Source organism: Ochotona curzoniae, unplaced genomic scaffold (genome assembly GCF_017591425.1).
Source record: "Ochotona curzoniae isolate NIBS_2020 unplaced genomic scaffold, NIBS_Ocur_1.0 contig_4064, whole genome shotgun sequence".
In the NCBI taxonomy this organism is placed as follows: Eukaryota; Metazoa; Chordata; class Mammalia; order Lagomorpha; family Ochotonidae; genus Ochotona; species Ochotona curzoniae.
This window is the reverse complement of record NW_024466107.1, coordinates 223,172-245,601: the sequence shown is the minus strand read 5'-3', so window position 1 is coordinate 245,601 and position 22,430 is coordinate 223,172. Positions and strand designations below refer to the sequence as shown.

Sequence of the window (22,430 nt, the reverse complement as noted above, 5' to 3'; positions counted from 1 at the left end):
TCTGACTATCTTCCTACTGATGACAAGAGTTGATTTAGACCATCCAGGCTCCTGTGAGAATGCTCTAGGATGGGGGACAGAAGAAGCAGAGATGAGCTATGAGACCACTAGACTAACCTGGCTGAGAAACGGCAGTAGCTTAAACCAGAGGGGCAGCTGCGGTGAAGCAGTCAGGCTCGTCAGATTCTGGTTACATGGTCAAAATGGAACCAAGGTGATTTGCCGACAAAACATGTGTGGGGAAGGAAAGGAATGAGGAGGAAGGAGGGCAAGGGGTGGAAACAGAGGAAAAGAAGAAGAGAAAGAGGAGGGAATGAAAGAGGGAATGGGTAAGCTAGGGGAGATGAGGAGAAATGAGGGGACAGGAGCTTTGGCTTTTCACGCTGACTAGCTGGGTGAACAGGGATGCCATGCAGAGACAGACAAGCAGAATCCAACAACTAAGTCTCCTTCTGGCCATGGTACATTGAGACATTTATTACACAATTAGGACAACAAGCCAGCTGAATATGGAAGTCCAGCACTCAAGAGAAGGTCCAGGCTGACCACCTAAGTGTGGAATGAATGGCTCACACAGGAGACATTTAAACCTGTGAATACGTGAGATCACTAGGCCAGTGGGGAGAGGGGCACACTGGAGTCAAAGGTCAGCAGAAAGGAATGTGAGGGAGAAGCCTGTGTGGAAGGAGGAAGCTCAGGAAACAGTGAGGTCCCCGGAGACAGTGAGGCCCCTGAAGACACTGAGGTCCCTGGGGACGGTGATGTCCCTGAAGACAGTGAGGTACCTGGAGATGGTGAGGTCCCTGGGGACAGGCAATGAGGTCCCTAAAGTCAAACAGTGAGGTCTCTGAAGACAGTGAGGTCCTTGGGGACAAACAATGAGGTCCCTGGAGACAGTGAGGTCCCTGAAGATAGTGAAGTCCTTGGGAACAGGCAATGAGGTCCCTAAAATCAGACAGTGAGGTCCCTGAAGACAGTGAGTGAGGTCTCTGAAGACAGTGAGGTCCCTGGGGACAGACAGTGAGGTCTCTGAAGACATACAGTGAGATCATTTACTAAGCAGTAAAGAATCACCAACAGAAGTGATGGACACACATTCTTGTAAGGAACCTGAGATTGCCAATGTACCACCCCCACAAAACTAAAGCAAGGAATCGAAATCAAGCTAAAAAATATTAGGACTTTAATATATTTTAACTTGTACAAAAAAGATGGAGACAATGGGGAAAGAAAAGAATACTGGGGGGTCTTGTAAAAGTCCACAGAAAACCTGTATAATAAAGACTATGCATGGATTTCAAACTTTTTGGCATGAAAATAAACATCTTTTTGACCAACTGTTCAAAGGTCCTCATTTATGAAAGACAGAGAAGACATACAGAACATCCAAGCGGTTGGTGTCATGGACCGTGAGTCAGCTGCTGCCTGAGATGCCAGCCCTCATGTGAGTGTCAGCTGGAGTCTGGCTGCTCCACTTTCCATCCAACTCCCTACTAATGTGTCTGGGAAACTGGTTAAAAGATGGTTCAAGTGCTGGGGCCTCTGCTACACATTTGGAGACTCAAACAAAGCTCCAGGTGCCTGGCTCTAGTCTGGCCCAGTGCTAGCCATTGAGTCATCTGGGATGAACCAGTGGATGCAACATCTCTTTCTCTCTGTTCTCTCTCACTCACTTTGCCTATCAAATAAATAAGTAAATATTTATTTTAAAAAGGAGGCATATAAAGAATCAATTCTGACAGAGTATCTAATAAAATCCTATAGGTCTTTTTACAATACAAGATAACAAGAGTTTAATAAGAGATCAAACATGGGATGATAAAATACAGAAACAAAAATGAGATTACAAAACTAAACAAAGAAAAATCAACACAATTACAAATGTAGCAAGTAAATCAGAAATAGACTAAAAACACAGTAGTAAAATTAAACAAGTAGGATAATCATAGTTGTGAAACAGAAAAAAGAAATATTCTAAGTCCTGATGAAGTTAAATTCACAAGTGAGAGTGTAGGGAAGACAGGCAAGAGGTTATGCAAGTTCTTGACTTTCCTTCTCCCCTGGCAAGGCATTAACTAACAATCTGGACAACTAATCTATAATATAAATAAGCAAACAATGGCAATGTGACATTTTCTAATTCTTTTTCTTGGAATGATCTTGTAGGGACACTGTGACACAGGAGGGACCTGTGACACCAGGCTCACCTATCGCAGCAAGGGTTCAGTTTCCATCTGTTCCACTTCAACCCAGTTCCCTGCTAATGTACGTGGGAAAGCAGCAGAGGATGGCACAGTATCTGGGCACCTGGCACCCACACGGGAGACCAGGATTGAGTTCCAAGTTCCTGGCTCCGGGCTGGCCTACTTCCAGCAGGTGAGGCAACTGGGAAATCAACCAGCAGCTAGAAGATTTCTCAGTCTTTCCTCTGTCTGACCCTATGCCTTTCAAACAAATAAAAGCAAAATTTTGAAAAATAATGATTTTGTACCAAAATAAACTCACACTAACTTGTTATAACACATCTGAACACAATCTAACATGAGGCATGCAGGCACTAGTTTGAAAGAAGCCACTGTCAGATCAATTCTGATAAAACCAAAGCAAGAACAAATACCACATCGACAGTGAAATTTAGGTGGAAGAACAGGGAGATCACTGAAACTTCATGAAAAGTTTACTGGGACAATTTTCCAAAGAAACTGCCAATTCACAAACATGCAATTGTTTTCAAGAAGAAATGAGATGATGTTAAGAGTAAGCTCTCAGGGTATACCACCCACCTGAATTTGTGAGAAAAACAATCTTGCATATGCTGTGACCAAAAGGAGTAATGATTAACCATGTAAAACATAGCCAACACCAGAGACATCTCGGCTGCTTCAGCTGACACAATTCGGACTGAAAATCAAAGTGGCACAAAATTCCTGCTTCACAGGTGCCAGAACTGACATGTCCGTCAACCGCCTCAGGCCAGGACAAAGCTTTTAATGGACATTTTCAAGCAGGACTCAGATCCTAAAATATTCTTCAAAGATTTTTAAGAGCAAATAAAAAGCACAATCAAAGCAATGGCTACCAAGAGGTGGACATGATCCAAAGTAAAAGCGGACCAGCCACAAAGAAAGATCATGGCAATCAGATTTTGAGATGCTCTAGGCATTTTGCTTGTTGACTTTCTAAAAGGCCAAAGAATAAGATCTGATTGCAACAGTGTTGTGAGAAAGTGAGCCAAGTTTTAGCAGAAAAGTACATAAGCAAGCTTCCCAAAGGACTTTACATGAACCACCCAACATGGCCCCTGTTCTTTCTTCTCATCAAATGAATGAGATTTTTAACGGAAAATCTTTAGGCCTTCATCTTAGAGTCCTGATTTTGTTTCTTCTGATTTCTTTTTATTTCCTAGTCTTAAAAACCTTTGAAGCAAGGCAGGCACTGAGCAGCAGTAGGTAAAGCCATCGCCTATACCATCAGCATCACATTTGGGCTGTAGTTCAAGTCCCAGCTGCTCCACTTCCTTGCTAGCTCCTTGCTAACAACCTAGGAAAGCAGCAGAGGAAGGCCCCAGAGCTTGTGCTCCTGCACCCATATGAAAGACCTGGATGAAGCTCCAGGCTCTTGGCTGCAGATCAGCCCAGCTCTAGCCCTTGGGGTCATGATGGGCATAAATCAGTACTTGGGAGATCTCTCTCTCCATCTCGCCCCCTCTGTAACTCTACCTTTCAAATAAATAAATATTTTAAAACCTTTAAAATAAATACAATATTTTTTAAAGATTTATTTTTCTTCTTGTTAGAAAAGACACAGAAGAAGACAGAGAAAGATCTTTGACCTGCTGGTTCACTCCCCAAATGGCCACAATGGCCGCAGCTGAGCTGATCCAAAGCCAGGAGCCAGGAATGTCTTCTGGGTCTCCCACATTGGATGTGCTGGGACTCAAGCACTTGGGCCACACTCTACTACTTACCCAGGCCCCAAATAGGGAGAGCAGGGACACAAACCTGTGCTCATATGGGATGCTGGCATCTGAACACAGAGGATTAGCCCATTGAGCCATTGCTAAAGGAAACTCATCTTTCTTCAGTTAGCAATGGAAAAAAGCCTACACTGACAGAGTTCATTCCCAGGACCCTCAGCTCTTAAGGGATAAATGACTGATATCACTTACAAGAGTTGCAGCTTACTAATTATGAAAATTTATTTGTTTTTGTTTGTTTTCTAAGACTTATTTATCTATCGGAAAGAATTATAGAAGATGGAGAGATTTTCCATCAGCTGGTTCACTTGCCAGACGGCTGCAACAGCCAGGGCTGGGCCGGGCCAAAGCCAGCAACCAGGTACTTCTTTCAGATCTGTTCTCCCGGGTGGGAGACCCAGACACTTGGGCTATCTTCTGCTGCTTTCTCAAGCTATTAGCAGGGAGCAAGAACAGAAGTGGAGCAGCCAGGACATGAGCTGGTGCCCACATGGAATGCTGGCACTGCAGGTAATAGCCTTATCTGTTATACCATAATACCAGCCCAAGACTAGACTTTTAAAAGGCTTGACAACCACATCAGAAATAACTCTAGATCAAGAACGACTGTTTCAAAATAACCGAGATTCATTCAATTTATTTTTAAAAACTCAAATGAAGAAAAAGAAAACAGGAACAAATTGAATGCTTGTAAACAAATATTTCTAAAAAGTTTTTAAAGGCAGAGTTACAAAGAGCAGATAGTATATATATATATAAAAGAGCGAAAGATCAACCCACTGTCTAACTCTCCTCTAATCCCCATTCAAGATAACTGAGGTTTTCTTTTTAACATCGGATGTTTTTTTTTTTAAAGATTTATTTTTATTATTTTTTATTAGAAAGGCAGATATACAGAGAGGAGATACAGAGAGGAAGATCTTCCATCCGATGATTCACTCCCCAAGTGAGCGCAACGGGCCAATACAATGCCGATCCGAAGCCAGGAGCCTCTTCCGGGTCTCCCACGCGGGTGCAGGTTCCCAAAGCCTTGGGCCGTCCTCGACTGCTTTCCCGGGCCACAGGCAGGGAGCTGGAAGGGAAGCGGGGCTGCCAGGATTAGAACCGGCGCCCATATGGGATCCCGGGCGTGCAAGGCGAGGACTTAACCACTTGCGCCACCGCGCCGGGCCCTTAACATCGGATGTTAACCAGGGTTATGATGAGTGAAGAAGGACATGTTACAGTAAAATGCAAACATCTACCATCAGTGTTAGACTTTCTGCTGTTCCCCTCAACAAAAACAAATGTGAATTTGTAGTTTACCCTTCCCAATTTTCTTGTAGCTTTAGAATCCACAGGACTTAACGTGAAGTGTCACATAGAGCCTTATTCAACTCACTGATGACCCAAGGTCTCTCTATCCATCAGTTTTACTGCATTTTTCTTTCCCCAGAAAGTTTTCCATCTTGTGTTTCAATAATCCATCATTGTGTACCGATGATCTCTCTCCCCAGACAAGCTAAATATTCTCAACATGTATCTAAGAAGTCAAGTTTCTGACTTGTCAATTTTAGAAAACTACTAATGGAGTTTCTTGCATGTTAAGGAATATTAATATCAATAATTAACTAATTGATTATATTAATAATACTAAATAGTAGTAATATTATAACAATATTAATAAATATTCTTGTTGGTCAGTTATCCCTCCACATTATGATATTTTTCATAGGCACTGTGTTTTGTAGGCTAAACCTCTACCCTCAGCGCCACCACAGAGCACCAGTTCATGCTCCAGTTGTTCCACTTCCAACTCAGTTCATCCTCAGCACCTGGCAAAGCAGTGGAGGATAGCCTAAGTGCTTGGGCCCCTGCACAGACATGGGAGACCTGGGAAAAACTTATAGATAGAACTAAAGAGAAAAACAAGATTAAAGTATGCTTCAAACTTCTCATATCGCACTGCACCTGCAGAACCCACGCCCTTTGGGGGTTACCACTCCCACCACCAAGGGCAGCACATTCATCCCCGGCCACTTCTGGGATGAGCCTCCCTCCTGTATGCCCACTCCACATCCCAGCAGAAGACCTGAACAAACAGTTTGTCACACTATTTACTCGAAATGAAAAGCAACGTAAAGGAGACCACGGGCTTACATCTCTGGAAGACTTGCTCTAAGTTGTCTTGCATTGCTTCTCTACATTTGGGAAGAGTGTGTTCATTTGTTTCATGGATCACATTCTTCAAATTTTCAAGAACTCTCATTTCTCGAAGACCACGTTTTTCCTATTAAAAGAAAGCAAATGGCTTGTACATATTGTGTCTGAAGTCTTCGTAATTTGAAATTTCCACCCAGGTATTGCTCGTTATGTTATTACCTACTAGCAAAATTTACACAACCTTCTAATTGTTAATAAATGAAGTCACAACCGGAAGGCATTTTTACTATGACATGTGCCAAAAGTTGCAATATTGTAAAATGGGCAGAAGAAATACAAAATAGGAGGTCCGGATCGTCAATTTTTACATTAAAAAGAAATCAGTCGTCTTTGATCTGATTTTCATTTTGTCATTCTTGCCATCATATAATTCCTATTAATGCATGATATATTTTTTAACCTGGTTCTTTTCTTCTCTCAAAATTAGTAAAAGCCACAATGTGTAGATATTTCTCCATACAGAAAATACCACTGAGAGCCTAAGGGTGCTTGTCCCGAGGGCCAGCCCCGACAGGGCGCTTGTCCTGAAGGCCAGCCCCGACAGGGCCTGCAGGGAACCTGACTGCGAAACGCTTTCCTACACTAGATTAAAAAGATGTTTGTGGAACAATGTGCTTCATACTCTGTTTCTGGGAGTCTGGAATTTATCCTGTCTATCCTATTTATCTATCTATCTGAAGTGAAGGTCTACAGAGAGAGTAGCAGACAGAGAGAGGTCCTCCACTGAATGGCTCACGTCCCAAATGGCTGCTACAGCCAGAACCGAGCCAATTCAGAGCCAAGAGTCAGGAAATTCCTGTGGACCTCCGATGTGGGTGCAGGGGTCCAAGGACCTGAGCTATCCTTTGCTGCTTTTTCAGGCTTGCTACAAGCTATGGGACCATGCCAGCCCTGGAGTGCAGAATCTTAATACTGGTTAGGCAGATGATAACTGCTAGACTAGTCTTCAGGAAAACCTGGGAGAGCTAGGCTCAGCAGAGCTCCTTGACAAAAGCAGTACACGCTAAGCGACTCCACTAAGGATTTCAGAAGCTACGGCTTCATCTCCTTAGACTCCTCCCAAGAATCTGTTCCTGTTGCTGACTTCAGCCACAATACAGCTTAGTCATGATTATGATCATATGTTGAGTCTCATGAGCTCTTTCAGTCAATCATTGAAATCTAGGGTTGCTCTTTTGGGCGACCCCAACACAACTTCCCTCCAAAATGGGCTAGCCATGCCACTGTCCACCTTGAGTGTGGCTAGACTTAATGATTTCCTTCCGAAAAAATTTAACTTTACAGCAGAAAAACCTAGCAAATATGACCTCAACCATGCAAGGCAGGCTCACATTGCCGGTGGTGTCATGACAAGCAAATGTTTCCTGTTGTAATGTCACTACTGTGACAGACTCCTCCAAACTGCTAAACACAATGGAATCAAGAGAAAAACGGACAAATACAGCTTGGGGGACAGGACGTGTGGCCAGCACTACAGACCATCAAGGTCAGGAAAATCAGACACTGTCACAGATCAAAAGTGACTAGGCAGACATGACAACTAAATGTAACACGGTGCCCTGCATTAGATCTCGGAACAGAAAGAGGAGGACTGCAATGGAGTCTGGTGAAACGCACATCAAGGCCAGTGTCTCCTTACTAGCAATGCACCAACATCAGTTTCTTAGTATTTGCAAATGTGGCCAGACCTGAACACGGAACAGCAGCCTAGCGGCTAAAGTCTTCACCTCACACACACCGGGATCCCATATGGGCACTGGTTCTAATTCCAGCAGCCCTTCTTCCTGTCCAGCTCCCTTCTTGTGGTCTAGGAAAGCAGTGGAGGATGGCCCAAAGCCTTGGGACCCTACACCAGCGTGGGAGACCTGGAAGAGGCTCCGGGCTCCTGGCTTTGGACTGGCTCAGTTCCAGTCATTGCGGCTGCTTGGGGAGTGATCCAACGGATAGAAAATCTTCCTCTCTGCCTATCCTTCTCTCTGTATATTTAACGTTCCAATAAAAATAAAATAAATCATAAAAAAAATGCAGACCTGGAACTTGCTGGAGGAATTTGCACAAGTAACTGTAAAAGCCATGTACCAACTGCAATAAGTAAAACTGAATTGTAGACCTGTGGATGACACAGCTTAGAAACCTGCACCAAGGAGAAGAATCTGATAACTAGAACTACAGATTAAGAGCAAAAGAGGAGACAAAGGCACAATGAACATTACTAAAGACTCCCTTACAAAGGAGCAAAACCTTTGCCAACCTCAGAGTTAATGGAGGAATACACTGAGAAAATGGGGATACTGAATTTAAAACACTTGTTATAAAGCTTCTTATTAACAAGAAGTATGTAATACAGGAGTTCAAGAAATTTAAGGAACATGTCACACAGGAATTGAATTAAAAAAAGCTGATATATCAGAAATTAACAATACAGTGGAGCAAGTTAAAAGTACCGTGGAGAGTCACCAAAATAGAATGAAGGAAGTAGAAAAAAGAATCTCAGAATTAAAGATACTTCCTGTCATCAAGGGAAACAAAGAAAATGCTAGAAGCAGAGCTGAGTCAAGCTAAAAAATATATACAAGAACTGAAAGACACCATTAAAGGGCCAAATATAAGTTATGGGAGTCCCAGAAGGTGCAGAAAGAGAAGCTGGGCTTAAAAATGTGTTTAATGGGCCTGGCGTGATAGCGGCCACTTGGGGAGTGAACCATCGGATAGAAGATCTTTCTCTCCGTCTCTCCTCCTCTCTGAATATCTGTCTTTCCAATAAAAAAATTTTTTTTAATGTATTTAATGAAATAACAAGGAAAAAATTCCCTAATCTAGAAAAAGAACTGGAAAACAACATCCAAGAGGGGCACAGAACTCCCAACACGGCTGACTAAAAGTAACCTTCACCAAGACATGATAATCAAGCTCTCTGGTTTGGATCAGCTCAACTCTGGCTGGTTGCAGACATTTGGGGATTGAATCAGCAGATGGAATATGTTTCCATGACTCTCCTCTCTGTAAATCTGCCTTTCCAATAAAAATAAATAAATCTTAAAAAAAAATTGGTTTGTAAACTGGTAAGCTCCAGAGATTACCAAATAAAAGTTTAAAGTAGAACTTTATTTCTCAGAGAGACAGAGAGAAATGAGCACTTGTTCAACTCACATGTTTTCAGGTACTTTCAGTTACCAAATATGTTCCTTCCTGGTTCTCCTCCAGGTATTATCTAATCAAAGAAACACTGAAGGGAGCTTGTCAAATGAAAAACTACACAAGAACCTGTTGTACAGGGCTACTCCTTCTGTAGGCCCTTCATCAGCACTGGCTGACTGACTACAGGCCCTTACCAGCACTGGCTGACTGACTCTGCAGGCCCTTATCAGCACTGGCTGACTGACTCTGCAGGCCCTTATCAGCACTGGCTGACTGACTCTACAGGCCCTTATCAGCACTGGCTGACTGACTCTGCAGGCCCTTATCAACACTGGCTGACTGACTACAGGCCCTTATCAGCACTGGCTGACTGACTACAGGCCCTTATCAGCACTGGTCTCTCTGCTCCCTGTAAGGAAGGCTGGGGCATGCCCCCTGTATCTGGACAGGCAGTGGCAGCACAACCAACCCCTTCCATGGCTACTGCCACACTGATAGGTGCTGGGATCCGTGCAGTAGGTGTGGATTGCATGAAGGTGTGAAGAGAACAGCTCCCTGCTTGGCAGGGCCCGGGGGAGCTTCCAGATATTTGGCAGGGCCTGGCGGATTTCTCTATGACCACCTTGACATGGTCTCACCCCCATTTGCATGGACACTCAAGCACCCTGCTAAGAATTCTGTAATCTATTGAGGCATTGTTGTTTGCCCCCGTGAGATGGCTTTCGCAACTAATGTGAGCTTGAGAGTTAATGTCACTGATAATGTCTTGGTGAGTGGGCCTTTGACAATTTACATGCAGGAGCACAATTAAGCCCGTGCCATTTCTGGACACCTTATTGGGTACTTAACCATTGCCTCAGAATCTGTCCCAGACATGTAGCACACCTTCTGGGAAAGGGCTTGATAAATATTCTAAATATTAATGCAAGTGATGGGAGTGAGAGCTGAAACTGCTATGGCAAAAATATAGTTATTGTGACCTTAAAGGTTAGCCTGTCCTTGCAATTCTTTAAAACATAGAAAATGTAGCTGTTTTAACCACTTTCATAACTTTTTAACTAGAGGAAATATAGGACAATTCTATTAACATAGAGATATACTTTTGATTATTGTTTGATTGCTTATGAGGTTGTAGAGCCTGCAGTTGTAGGGGGATTTAATGTTTGAAACTTTTTGTCTTAGATCCTTATGTTTTTTCTGTTTTGATGTATTTCTCCCATTAAGTGATAGATAAAGTTGTGAAAATAAAATGTAGTAGGAATGTTTTACTAATTAGTAGGTAACCATCTGTGCCTTGGCCTTGGAGTTCTGGCTGTCACCTAATGGCTACTTCTGAAGAATGAATAACGGCTTGCTTTAAAGAAACTGATTATAGTAACTTACGGAATTATCTTTAAGGGCACCTGGTTGACCATGAAGTAAAAATTAATTGAACATCTGTGCATGCTGGCTTAGTTCTGAAGTTAAAGATAGTAAAATTAAATGTTTGTGCAGAGACTTGTGATGTGTCTGAGCAAATAAAAAGGACAGCTTGTTCTTGAGCGAGGAGGCAGCAAGAAGGCACCAAGTGACAGTGTCTGTGTCTTTATCGCCAACTCCACGCACCCTTCCCGAGCTCCTAACTCAGCTGGAGCTGGACTCCGGCATTGGGCACTGCAAGGGCTCTTCCCACAAGGTGGGATGGTGCTGCAGCTCTGATCTTTACATTTTCTGGAATCAAGGGCCAAGATTCTCCATAAAGCCGGGAGAGAGTCAGTGTTACTTAAATGTGAACAGAGCAAGAGTGTAAAATAGGCTAGCACTACTTCAGTTACTTAAGTAATGCTGCCATCATGTGGCAAGGACTTACTCCTTTTCTTTTAACTATATTCATTTTTTTTTCACTTTTATATTAGGACAGTGCACAAGTTTCAAAGCTAATAACCGTTCTGTATGTGTATGAAAGCATAATAAAAGTATTTCACAGAAGAAATCCAGATTACGGCACTACTTAACTATGAATTACGTATTAGTTATTAGCATAAACATTCCTTTTAAAGAATAAACAATGTAAATAACACTTAGATGACAACAATACAGTAACTGTTAACAGCAACACCTTAAGTAGATTGATATAAGCAAGGTGTTCTGTAATGGACAGCAGGTAGACTGGTCAAGCGTTCATGGAATGTTGTCAGGTTACTGACTGCATAAACACTGCACATTGTTGAGCACTTGACATATGCGGGATGCCCTTCTTTCACCACCCCTAGTGCCAGTTACCCCATGCTTCACCCTCGGTTCCTGGAACCAATGCCATTGGGAACTCCAGGAATCAGATTTAGCTTTCATTTTACTGCTTCTTAAATAAATTTAAATGTTTAACTTAATATAAAACTCACTTAGAAATACAAAGGCAAAGTTTTACAGGTGAGTATGAAAACTAGAACTTTGAATCATCTTCATAATTCTTTGAATAAGATCATTTTAAAATTGTTTGGTTTCAGCACAAATAATAAGAACACTTAAGATACTTAAAACAAGGTTAGTATTGGGAGACAGTAACGGGTTCTCGGATCATCACATTCTTCTCAGTGCTTTCCTTCTAGCACACAGCCACTGGGAAGAAAATCTTAAACTTTTACTTAAACCTCATTGCAAGCTAATAAATTTTAGACCCAGATTTTTAAAAAAGTACCTGTTCCAACTAGACAATATTTTATCTGGCAAATATGTCACACTAACAATCAACACAAATGAATCACTCGTGCTTTGGGGCTAACCCGAAGATGCTGTGACTCCTTTTACATATACCATCCCCCAAAGAAAAGTCATTGCTGCCGTATACACTGAACGTTCTAACTTGGGAGCCGGCGTTGCAGAATAGTGCATTAAGCTGATAACTGCAACACTGGTACCCATGCTGGTGTCCCAGCTGCTTCACTTCTGATCCACCTCCCCACCAAGGCCCCCGGGGAAGGAGCACAAGACGGCCCCCAAGTGTCTGGGCCCCTGCACTCACACGGAAGACCCTGATAAAGCTCATTCCTGGCTTTGGCCAGAATCTTTCTCTAACTCTACCTCTGAAATAAAATAAATCAGAAAAAAAATCTTGTCACTCTGTGAACAATGTCGGTTTTCACAGCAGGCAGTTTTTCTTAAAGTGAAGTACACTTCAACGGCACAAAAAAAGATGACGCTTCCAGGGGACTGATAGCTTCGCTCCTCCGCTCCTCCCTGCCAAACCACACTGCTCTAATCAAAGTACCTTTTATTAAATAAGGCTACTTCTGTTTTGACCATGATGAAAAGGAACTGGAAATAATACAGATACATATCCCCATCTAAGGTTACAACAGAAAGGGTTGGGCCAGGCAGAAGCCAGAAGCCAGGAATTCCACATGGGTTTTACATACAGGTACAGGGACCCAAGGATAGGGGCCATCTTCCATGTCTTTCCCATGATTAACAGAGATGAATTGGAAGTAGAGTACATGGACTTGAACCAGTGCCCAAATGGGATGTAGGGGTAGCAGGCAGTGGCTTAACACACTACACCACAACACAGCTTCAAGGATACTGACTTGTTTTAACTTGAGGTTGGTGTTGATGTGTAGTCGTTACAGTCATCATCACCTGCAATGTGGCATCCCATATGGATACTTGTTTATGTCCCAGCTGCTCCACTTTCAATCTCTCCTGCTGGCCTGGAAAAAGCAGTGATACCTGGCCCAAATGCCCTGCATCCCTGTGGGAAGCCAGATGCAGCTCCTGACTTCAGCCTGGCTATCTGGGGAGTAAACCAGGGGATGAAAGATCTCTGTGTCTGCAGCTGACCTGCAAATAAAATATCTAAAGCAAATGAATACAAATCAGGATAGAGAAGGCAAGCATGAGTAAAGCACAAGAAGTGAAAAACTGTGTACAATGAGGTCAGAGTGCAAGAAGCAGTGATGACCCAGGGCAGCTGCAGCGCAGGCACAGAGGGGGAGCTGTGTAAACAAGGGCTGAGAGGGGGGCAGCTAGGTAAGGGTTCCAAAAAATGGAAGCAGGGTAGATCACCCTGGCAACAGGATGAATACTGAATCTGGCTCAGTTGGTAAAGCAGGCACATCAGCCACAGGAATGGAAATGTATCAGGTAACATCCAGAAGAATTGACTACTGCATGGGGCTTGAAAAGCAAGGGAATAACCAGTGCTGAGTCCCAAGCTTTAACTGAGGCCTCAACTGGAAGATGATGCCCCAAGTAAGAAAAAAAAAAATAAATAAAAGGGAAAACAAATCCAGAAAACAGAACTATCAACTTCCATAACATATATTTTTTACTACCTTCCACTTCATATATTAAAAAGCTGAGGCCAAAAGACACCCATTCTTACAGAGAAGGCACCAGAGCAGGAACCCAAGATTCCTGCCACCTACTCTTTCACTGTTCAAAATAAATTAAAAAGTCCTATTAAAAAGAAGATTTTCTGGGCCCAGCTAAATTCTTGCCTTGCAAGTGCCAGGATCTCACATGGGTACCAGTTCTAATCCTGGTGGCCCCATTTCCCATCCAGGTCCCTGCTTGTGACCTAGGAAAGCAGTGGACAGCCCAACACCTTGGGACTCTGTATCTGCATGAGAGACCTGGAAGAGGGTCCTGGCTCCTGGCTTTGGATCAGTGCAGTTCTGGCTGTTATAGCCACTTGGGGAATGAATCAACAGACAGAAGATCTTCCTTTCTGTCTCTCCTGCTCTCTGTATACCTGACTTTCCAACAAAAATGAATCAGCTGGAAGATTGGCTAACTCTGTCAAGTGAAATTGCAGAACCACCTGAAGAGTGCATGATTTGGGAGGAAGTGGGCCCAGTAGAGAAATAGTGGGCAACCTCCCTCTTGGGTTATCACTCCACTGGAGAGCATGAAAACCAGGACTGGAGCAGGCGTGGCTGGACAGAAAGGCACCTGCCAGCATGTGTGTGGGCTGGATAGTGGGGCTGGTTGGGTTGAACCAGGTTTCAATGCCCACAGACATGTAGGAGAGCTGAAAGGGATGTGGAACAGACTGGACTAGTCTGCTGCACATACTGACAAGCACAGGAACCAGGGCAGGGGGCAGGTCTGGTGGGTTATTGTGGGTCACTCCGACTAGGCTACAGCTCCCTCTGGTTTGCATGAAGGCCATGTGTGTAGTGGGCAAGATCAGGTTGGACTCCAACATCCGCTGGTTCGTACAGAAGACAGGGCTGGAAACAAAACTGACCCAGCAACTGCAACCACCGGCACAGGCATAAGCTGTCTGGGGCAATGGACTGTGCCAGACCCCATACTGGCAAGCACACACAAGGATCAGGCCCAGGATCACTTCAGACGAAGTTTCTTTGGGGATCCCTCCAACTGAACTGCTGATCTCAGAACTCCAACCATGAAGAGAAGTGCAGGTTCCACGGTCTGACCACGGAGTGCAAGTGTCAAAGCTGAGCCTCCTCCAAGGCTCAGACAGAGCAGTGGACAACATATCCAGGTATGCATGGAGGATATGGCAGTCCATCAGAACCTACAGAGGACACCTGGTACCACAACAGAGGACAGAGGATAGAACAAATCAATCATCTGTCCCAGCCACGTGTTGGCAGTGAAAACCTGGGCAGACTCTAAGGTGGACTGTGTCAGCCAGTGGATTCTGGAGAGATTTCATCGTGCTTAGAATAGTGAGACTGGCAAACAATTCAGAACTGTTGAACTATCAAAACCACTTAAGCAGGACCCTCGGAGCATGCCCCATGTTGGAAACCCTGGGATAGGTGGGAGATTGGGTGGGGCTTCTCCCTTTATCTATGCCTTTACCCCCGGATACAGAAAAAAAAGAGATGAGAGAGAGAGAATGTGGAAACAATGGTCTTACCCACTTTCCTGTAGCCCTTGACCCTTTGTGCCCTAATCAACTATGTAAAAATTATCAAAATAAAATAATTTAAAAAAACAAGCTTTTCTGCTTTATAATTTTTGCTTTGTACATTGTATGAACACACGAAACCCTAATCAGATCATGCATAGTTTTTGCAACCAACAGTTAGAGCCGTATAACATGACTTTAAATACTCACTTCAAATTCTTTTACAAAATAACGTGTTTCACCCTGGATAACTGGCCTGTGATCCAATAGTCGTGAATGAATTTCTCCAAGATCTGTAGAGAGGCAATGGAATTCAGGTTAATCTGCGCTAAGTGGCATAATCCCAGGTTTGTCTTACTCTTCCCCTTCCCGATGGGCAGCTTCAGTTGTCGCTTCAGACTGCTAAAGCTACTTTGAGTAAAAGCTGGCAATTTCTATTAAAGTTGAACACATGTACACCTAGGAGTCTCACGACCATGTATGTCACCTGGAAAAACTGAGTAACAGATTTATAAAGGTTTACTCCAGGGACAGGAGTAGCGGCTCAACAGGATAATCCTCTACCTTCTAGCACCAGCATTCCCTATGGGTGTTGGTTCGTCTAGGCTGCTCCACTTCCAATTCAGCTTCCTCTCATTGATTGGGAACTTAGCAGAGCACAGCTCAAGTTCTCTGGGCGCCTGCACCCATGTGGGAGACCAGGAAGAAGCTTCCAGCTCCTGTCAGATGGGCTAATTCGGCCATTGTGGCCATCTGGGAAGTGAACTAGCAGATGTGCAATCTCTGTCTCTCTCTGTTTCTCCATCTTTCCATGTAACTCTGACTTAAAAAATAATAACAATAAAATGGGGCCTGATACGATAGCCTAGTGGCTAATCCTCGCCATACATGTGTTGGGATCCCACAGGGGCACTGCTGTTCTGCTTCCCATCCAGCCCCCTGCTGTGGCCCGGGAAAGCAGCTGAGGACAGCCCACAGCCTCGGGGCCCTGCAACTGTGTGGGAAACCTGGAAGGGGCTCCACGCTCCTGGCTTCAGATCAGCTCATCTCCGGCCATTGAGGCCACTTAAGGAGTGAAGCAGTGGATGAAAGCTCTTTCTCCCTGTCTCTCCTCCTCTCTGTATAACTGACTTTCCAATAGAAATAAATAAATCTTAAAGAAAAAGAAACACGCTTCCACTCAGGTCAAAGACACAAGTGGGAGCCCGGGTGCCCAGGAACAGCAAAGGAGTGCTGAATACTGGGGTACAGCTTTGCAGGGCGAAGGAAAAATCCTGTGGACGCATCGTGCTAACAGCAGTACAAGCTGAATGTACTTTAAGTCGCAGAACAGCACACTCTAAAGCAGTTAAGGTGCCAAATTGTGTTACCCTCATTTTACAAGTGAAAGACATCTACAAGGGTACTTCGCTAAACTCACCTGTAAGTTTCACTTAGCACTCATACCCAAGCTGTGCTTCCGCTTCTCACCCAAACTTTAAAAACCGGCCTCGACCAGCAGCCTGGAGGCAGCTCACACACCTGCCCAGTTAAAATCCTGCGAAGGATTCCACCCCGGCAGGCCTGACTGGAGGGGGCGGGCACGCTGGGGAAGGGAGGGAGCAGTTAACAGCGTGCAAGGCCCTCCCGCAGCTTTGGTTTGCAGCTGACAGCATGCAAAGACCTTGATGCAAGCTTGGGGAGGGGACCCACTGCGGGTGTCCGCACACCCGTCGAGGTCGCCTCCCTCACTCCTCGCGACCCCCAAGTGACAGCCGCGGGGGGCGAGGCCCTTGGGGAGGCTCCCGCCCAGGAAGCCCGGAGGAAGGGCTAGCTGGTCGTTCCCGGGAAGCCGGTGGTGCCGGGAACGGGGGAGCAGCACCCCGGGACCCCCGGCACCCCCAGCGACCGGCGACCGGCTCTCGGGAGCCAGCCCCGGGCGGAGGGGCTGCGCTGGGCCTGCGTACCCTTGATGATGAGGTGCGCTGAGCCCGCCGTCCCCAGCGAGTCCCGCTTCTTGCTGCCCACGGCCGCGGCGCCCTCACAACCCACAGGGGTCTCCGTTCCTCCGCCACTCATCCCGACCGGCTCCGCCCATCCCGGGATGCGCTGCGCCTGCGGAAGGCGCGGGCTGCCCGCCATCGCGGCGCGCGCGGCATTGTCGTCATCACCGCGCGTCGGAGGCATTGAGTTGGCCCAGCCAGCAGTTCCGGGAGGAACCTGTAGAGTATCCAGGGCTGTGAACTGGAATAAGCTGCTGTCGCCATGCTGGTTTAGGGCAAATTGCTGTAATAGGAAGACTTCTGAAACTTAAACTCCATTGTATCTATCTCTAAATCTGCTGAAACTTGTGCGCTTTAGAGAAACAGGAGGGAATGCGGTGTGGTCGCATACTGTGTTAATGGTAGTAATATCTTACCTGCCGCTAGTATTTTGTGAAGCATTTTGTGGTGTGTTGTAACGTGGTTTATAGAAACTCATAAGGGAGGTTGTTTTGATTTTTGTTTATTAAAGGACAGCGAATACTTTAAAAGCAGGGAATCAAAGATCCACAGAGACTGTGTGAACATCGCTGTAGACTCCCCAGACTAGGTCTGCCCGCCCACCACACAGAAAGGCAATTACTTCCATGATAGTGGAAGAAAGGAGGTATTTATTGCAAAGTGCAGAGCAAGGAGCCAGAGAACTATGCCAAATTCCCAGGCTCTCCGGGGAGTTAGGGTGAAACTGGGGCCGTTCCGGATTGGTCGTCGGAGCCTGTGATCGTCCTTTGATTGCTCAGGGATGCTCCATGTCAGGGAGTCTGTGATGCCCAGGTGGGCTCCACTGGCCTGGGGTTGAATTCTACCCAGACCTTTAATGCACCAACGCAAACCATCCAGGGCCACACTGCCCGTCAAGGTGCCTGTCTATTGGAGAAACCAATGACTCCTTCAGTCTGGTGATTACAACTATGAGAATTCTCTTCAGAGCACAGGCAAGGACACCTGGGGCTAAAAGAGACAGACAAGAGGCGGGCTCTGGTTTGACTTTAAGGCAGTTTGGTTTCAGTGAGAAGAGAGAGATCTTCCAGCTGCTGGTTTATTCCACAGAAGCACCAAGAGCCCAGAACCTCATCAGGTCTCTCACGTGGGCAGCTGGGTTAGGGTTAATCTGGAAGAATAAACTAGCAGATGGAAGATCTTTCTCTGACTCTCCTTCTCTCTGTAAATCTGCCTTTCAATAAAAAAAAGTCTTAAAAAATTTAAGCGATTTTCATACTAGTTTTCATAATAACCACAGCTATTTGCTGCCACACCAAAAGATTATGATTCTTATTCCCCCATTCTTTCAAACACTGTTTTTGATAAAAGCCATCTTAACAGATGTCAAGTGATAAACCTGAGGTCTTGGTTTCTATTTTCTCAGTGATTAGGAATGTTAAGAATTCCTTTACATACCCATTGGCTACTTTGTATATCTTTACTGAAAAAATGATTTAATACTTTGTCCATTTTTAAATTGTAATCTTCACTTTCAAATATATAAGCCTTTGTATTATGCTCCTAATCAAATATATGATTTTCTAATATTTTCTCCAGCTCCTTGCTTTCCTTTCTAATTTCATCAATTTTTTCCCTTATTGAGCATAAATTTTTATTTTGTTGAAGTTTGTTTCTTTATATTTGTTTTTAATTTATATGCTTTAATTTTTATAGCTAACCCTAACTCCTAACCCTTAAATCTTAATTGCTAACTCCAACTTCTAACCCCTGATCCTAACCTTAATTCCTAACCTAACTTTGGTTAAGTTTGTCCCAGCACTGTGTTTCTCATCCAGGAATTTCTCCCAGCTTGGAAGTTCCTGATTCCAAATTCCAGTTTGGACTCAACTAAAGCACACTCAATCTAAAACTACAGTTAATCTGTAGTGCCACTCAGTGATAATTTCTGAGATCTTTTCTGTTAGGTACTTAGATTGTGGTTGTCCTTCCCTCCATAGTTTATTTTTTTCCATTCTCACACTGAAGATGATTCTTTGCATGAAAAGTGTATTGGTTACGCCCAATGAATAGCTGCAGGATTTGCAGCTCTGACCTTTTCATGGCTCTAAACGTCAAAGAAATATAGCCCCTTTCATAGTGCTTCAATGGGGCCAAACAGGCAGATGGAAACAAAAAAGAAAAAGCAGTGCTGTGTGTGTCTGTGTGTGTCTATGTCTGTGTGTGTCTGTGTTTGTGTGTGTGTGTGCGAGTGTGTAGGGGCTCATCCTTCAAAATCTCAAGGTCTTCTCATTAATGGAAACAGGAACTAACCTGTTAAACATGACATTAAATCATATCAAATGCTGCTTGATCTTATTACTCTGTGGAATTATTAAAAGATATCTAAGAGAAAGCATAAATGTGATCACCAGAGGTTGGGAGAGATACTGGTCAAAGGTATAAGCTTTCAATAATAAGTTTTGGAGAGCTAATACTATGGGGTACGCAAGTGATAGCCAGCACCCCGTAACAGTGGACTGCATTCCCCCACCCTCTATTCACTACTTGGGTGATTCAGTGAAGATGTTAATGTTCTTTATATTTCTAATTGTATACTTTCAAAAAAAAATTCCTAAAGGTAAGGCCTAACAGTAACAAAATGTTAATTCCATCTTTAGGGAGAAGCCCTCAGTGTCTCCCGCCCCTCCCTTACTGCTTCCACTTACTGAAGTTAATCAGAAGTATTATATTGCATGAGAAAACATTGTATTGTACACCTTTAAAACTAATTGCAGCACGAAAGCTTAAAAACCCCTGACTTCTGCCACATGACGCAGTTGTTCCTGGAGTATAGTGGGAGCTGCTGTTTATTGCCAAACTTGGGCAATAGACTCTCCCTAACACCCTACACTTGGGTCCAGTACAATCCCCCTTGTATTCTACAACACTAATGTGTGGTCTAGTACTGATGGTTAATAATAACATGATGTAACCTTGAAAAATGAGATCTATGCTCTTAGCAACATTCAAAGTTTCAAAGGTGTATTTTCTTTGATGAGTCCTTTTAATTCTAGATATTGCATAGATAGGTTCAAGGTGAGAGGTGATTTAAGTACAAGATTATTCATTTTAGTATTGCCTTTCTAGCTTTTAAACAATTAAAAACTGTTTAGGGAGGGAAAGATTCCAGGTCATGCAAAAGCCTGTGGTAGAAATGGAGCCAATCCAAGACCCTGGAACTCAATCCAAGTCTCTCAGATTGGAGGCAGACACCCAAGGGAACCTAGTTTCGTTGCATTGCATGTAATGACAAGACAAATTTCCAAAATATTTTAGATTAAAAGGGGGAAAAAAAAGTCCATTCAGATACAGAGGTTTTCTTCAGCATTAAAATGGTTGTTAACTAGATTCTCTCCACTCTACAGTAACTTTTGTAAATTAACCACAATCAATGAAATTGTGTGCCTGTAGTGCACATGTTTGTAATAACAAATCTAAATTTACAGCATGCAGATTTTTGGGTTTTATGGCACAGGGATTGGGCATAGTAAAAAAATAATGATCAATCAAGATGGCTGAATATGGTGAGGACATGCTTAAACAGATGGAGAAATATTATCCAGGGTGAAGCAGAGAGAGCATATTCCAGGAAATAGGAAAGGGCAGACTGATGGAAGAGGGGCACCTGGAGACTGATGGACAGGAAAGTAGTGGAAACAACGAGGTGGTGTTGCAGTGACCAGACATTCCAGTAGCATTCAGCCAGTGGCAATCTGAATTGCACTGGCAGCTGGAACTCCACCAGCAACCAGCTGGGAAGCGACATTCCCTGGGAGCTCAGGAGGTGAACGCAAAGAACTGCCCTTCTTGCTGGTCTGTTTGATTTGGCCAAGAGCAAAGACAGAGTAGCAGATCCCAAACAGGCAGTGCAGGAACAGGTGTGTGTCATAGCCCAAACTCCAAGTAGAGCTGAATTGGGTGCCATCTTGTGTAGGGAGGCAAAGGCTATGGGACAGGACTGTGCATGCACTGAGCTGGGAGTGAACCCATTTCTGGCTCAGTAAATTGCAACAACCTGGTATCCTACAGGTTTCACCCAATATAGGTCTGGGGAGCCCTCAAACCTGATGATCAGCAGATCAAGAACTCCAGCAGTGACACATCAGGTGCCATTTTGTACAGTGTGACAAATGCTTTGAGACTGCAGGGGCAACAGTGAACTCTGCATGTGCTGAGCTGGGAGTGAATCACTGAGGTCAGTGCATTGCACTGGTTCCACATAGAAAATAATATCAAATTTTGCATCTTGTGACTCAAAACAAATCTGTGTGGCCCTCAGACCCAATGGCCAGCATGTTCCAATAAGATCAACACCACCAACAACTTAGCTATTTAAGCTTCCTGGTGTCTCCCTAATTCTGGGAACTGCTGAAACCAGGAGGGGAAAAAACTTGGTACAGCTTCAGCATGGGATCACAAGAGGTAGAGTGCTGAGCCAGGGCTGGGGCTACAGAGACCATGGTAGAAGTCTAACATAAGAACCCAGATCTGAAATTCATTGGCGGGAATGACACAAATGACTGCAAAAAAAGAATTGCAGACCTCTGGGTGACACAGCTTAGAAACCTGCCCCAAGGAGAAGAATTTGCTAACCAGAAGTACAATGACCAAGAGCAAAAGAAGAGACAGAGACACAATGAATGTTACTGAAGATTCCCCTGCAAAGGAGTAAAAGCCTGTGCCAACCTCAGGGCTATCTGAGGAATACATCGAGAAAATGTGGGATACAGAATTCAAAACTCTTGTTATAAGGCTTCGTATTAACGAAGAAGCATTTGCAGGAGTTCAAGGAACTTAAGGAATATGTCACACAGGAAACAGCAACACTGAAATAAATCAAGCTGAATTACTGGAAATGAAGGACACAATACAGTAAATTAAAAATTCAGTGAAAAGTCTCAACAATACAATTAAGGAGGCAGAAGAAAGGATCTCAAATTGGAAGATATTTCCTGGTTGTCACCAGGGGGAAACAATCAAAAAGCTGGAAGCAGAGCTGGATCAAGCTAAAAAACATATTCAAGAATTAAGAGACACTGTTATTAGGCCAAATATGAGTTATTTGAGTTCCAGAAGGTGTAGAGAGAGAAGCTGGGTTTAAAGCTGTATTTAATAAAATAATAAAGGAAAATTTCCCTAATCTAGAGAAAGAATTGGGAAACAATATCCAGGAGGGATATAGAACTCTCCCAACATGGTTGACCAAAGGCAGTCTTCACCAAGGCACATGATCATCAAACTCTCTTCAAAT

At 44.0% G+C, this 22,430-nt stretch overlaps 1 protein-coding gene across 2 annotated transcripts in view; it reads right to left on the bottom strand.

Moving 5' to 3' along the window:
- Nucleotides 1-17,265, bottom strand: part of BLOC1S5 (biogenesis of lysosomal organelles complex 1 subunit 5) — a 29,298-nt gene extending 12,033 nt beyond the window's left edge. The window contains exons 1-3 of one of the 2 annotated variants that reach the window (XM_040984007.1): nucleotides 17,123-17,265; nucleotides 15,387-15,469; nucleotides 6,116-6,245 (exon numbers count right to left, since the gene is read on the bottom strand). In XM_040984007.1, the coding sequence (XP_040839941.1) occupies nucleotides 6,116-6,245; nucleotides 15,387-15,469; nucleotides 17,123-17,234 (325 nt within the window). In that variant the 5' untranslated portion in view covers nucleotides 17,235-17,265. The remainder of the gene's footprint in view (nucleotides 1-6,115; nucleotides 6,246-15,386; nucleotides 15,470-17,122) is intronic. The other variant, XM_040984008.1, reaches the window with a different exon arrangement.
- Nucleotides 17,266-22,430: the final 5,165 nt, after the last annotated feature.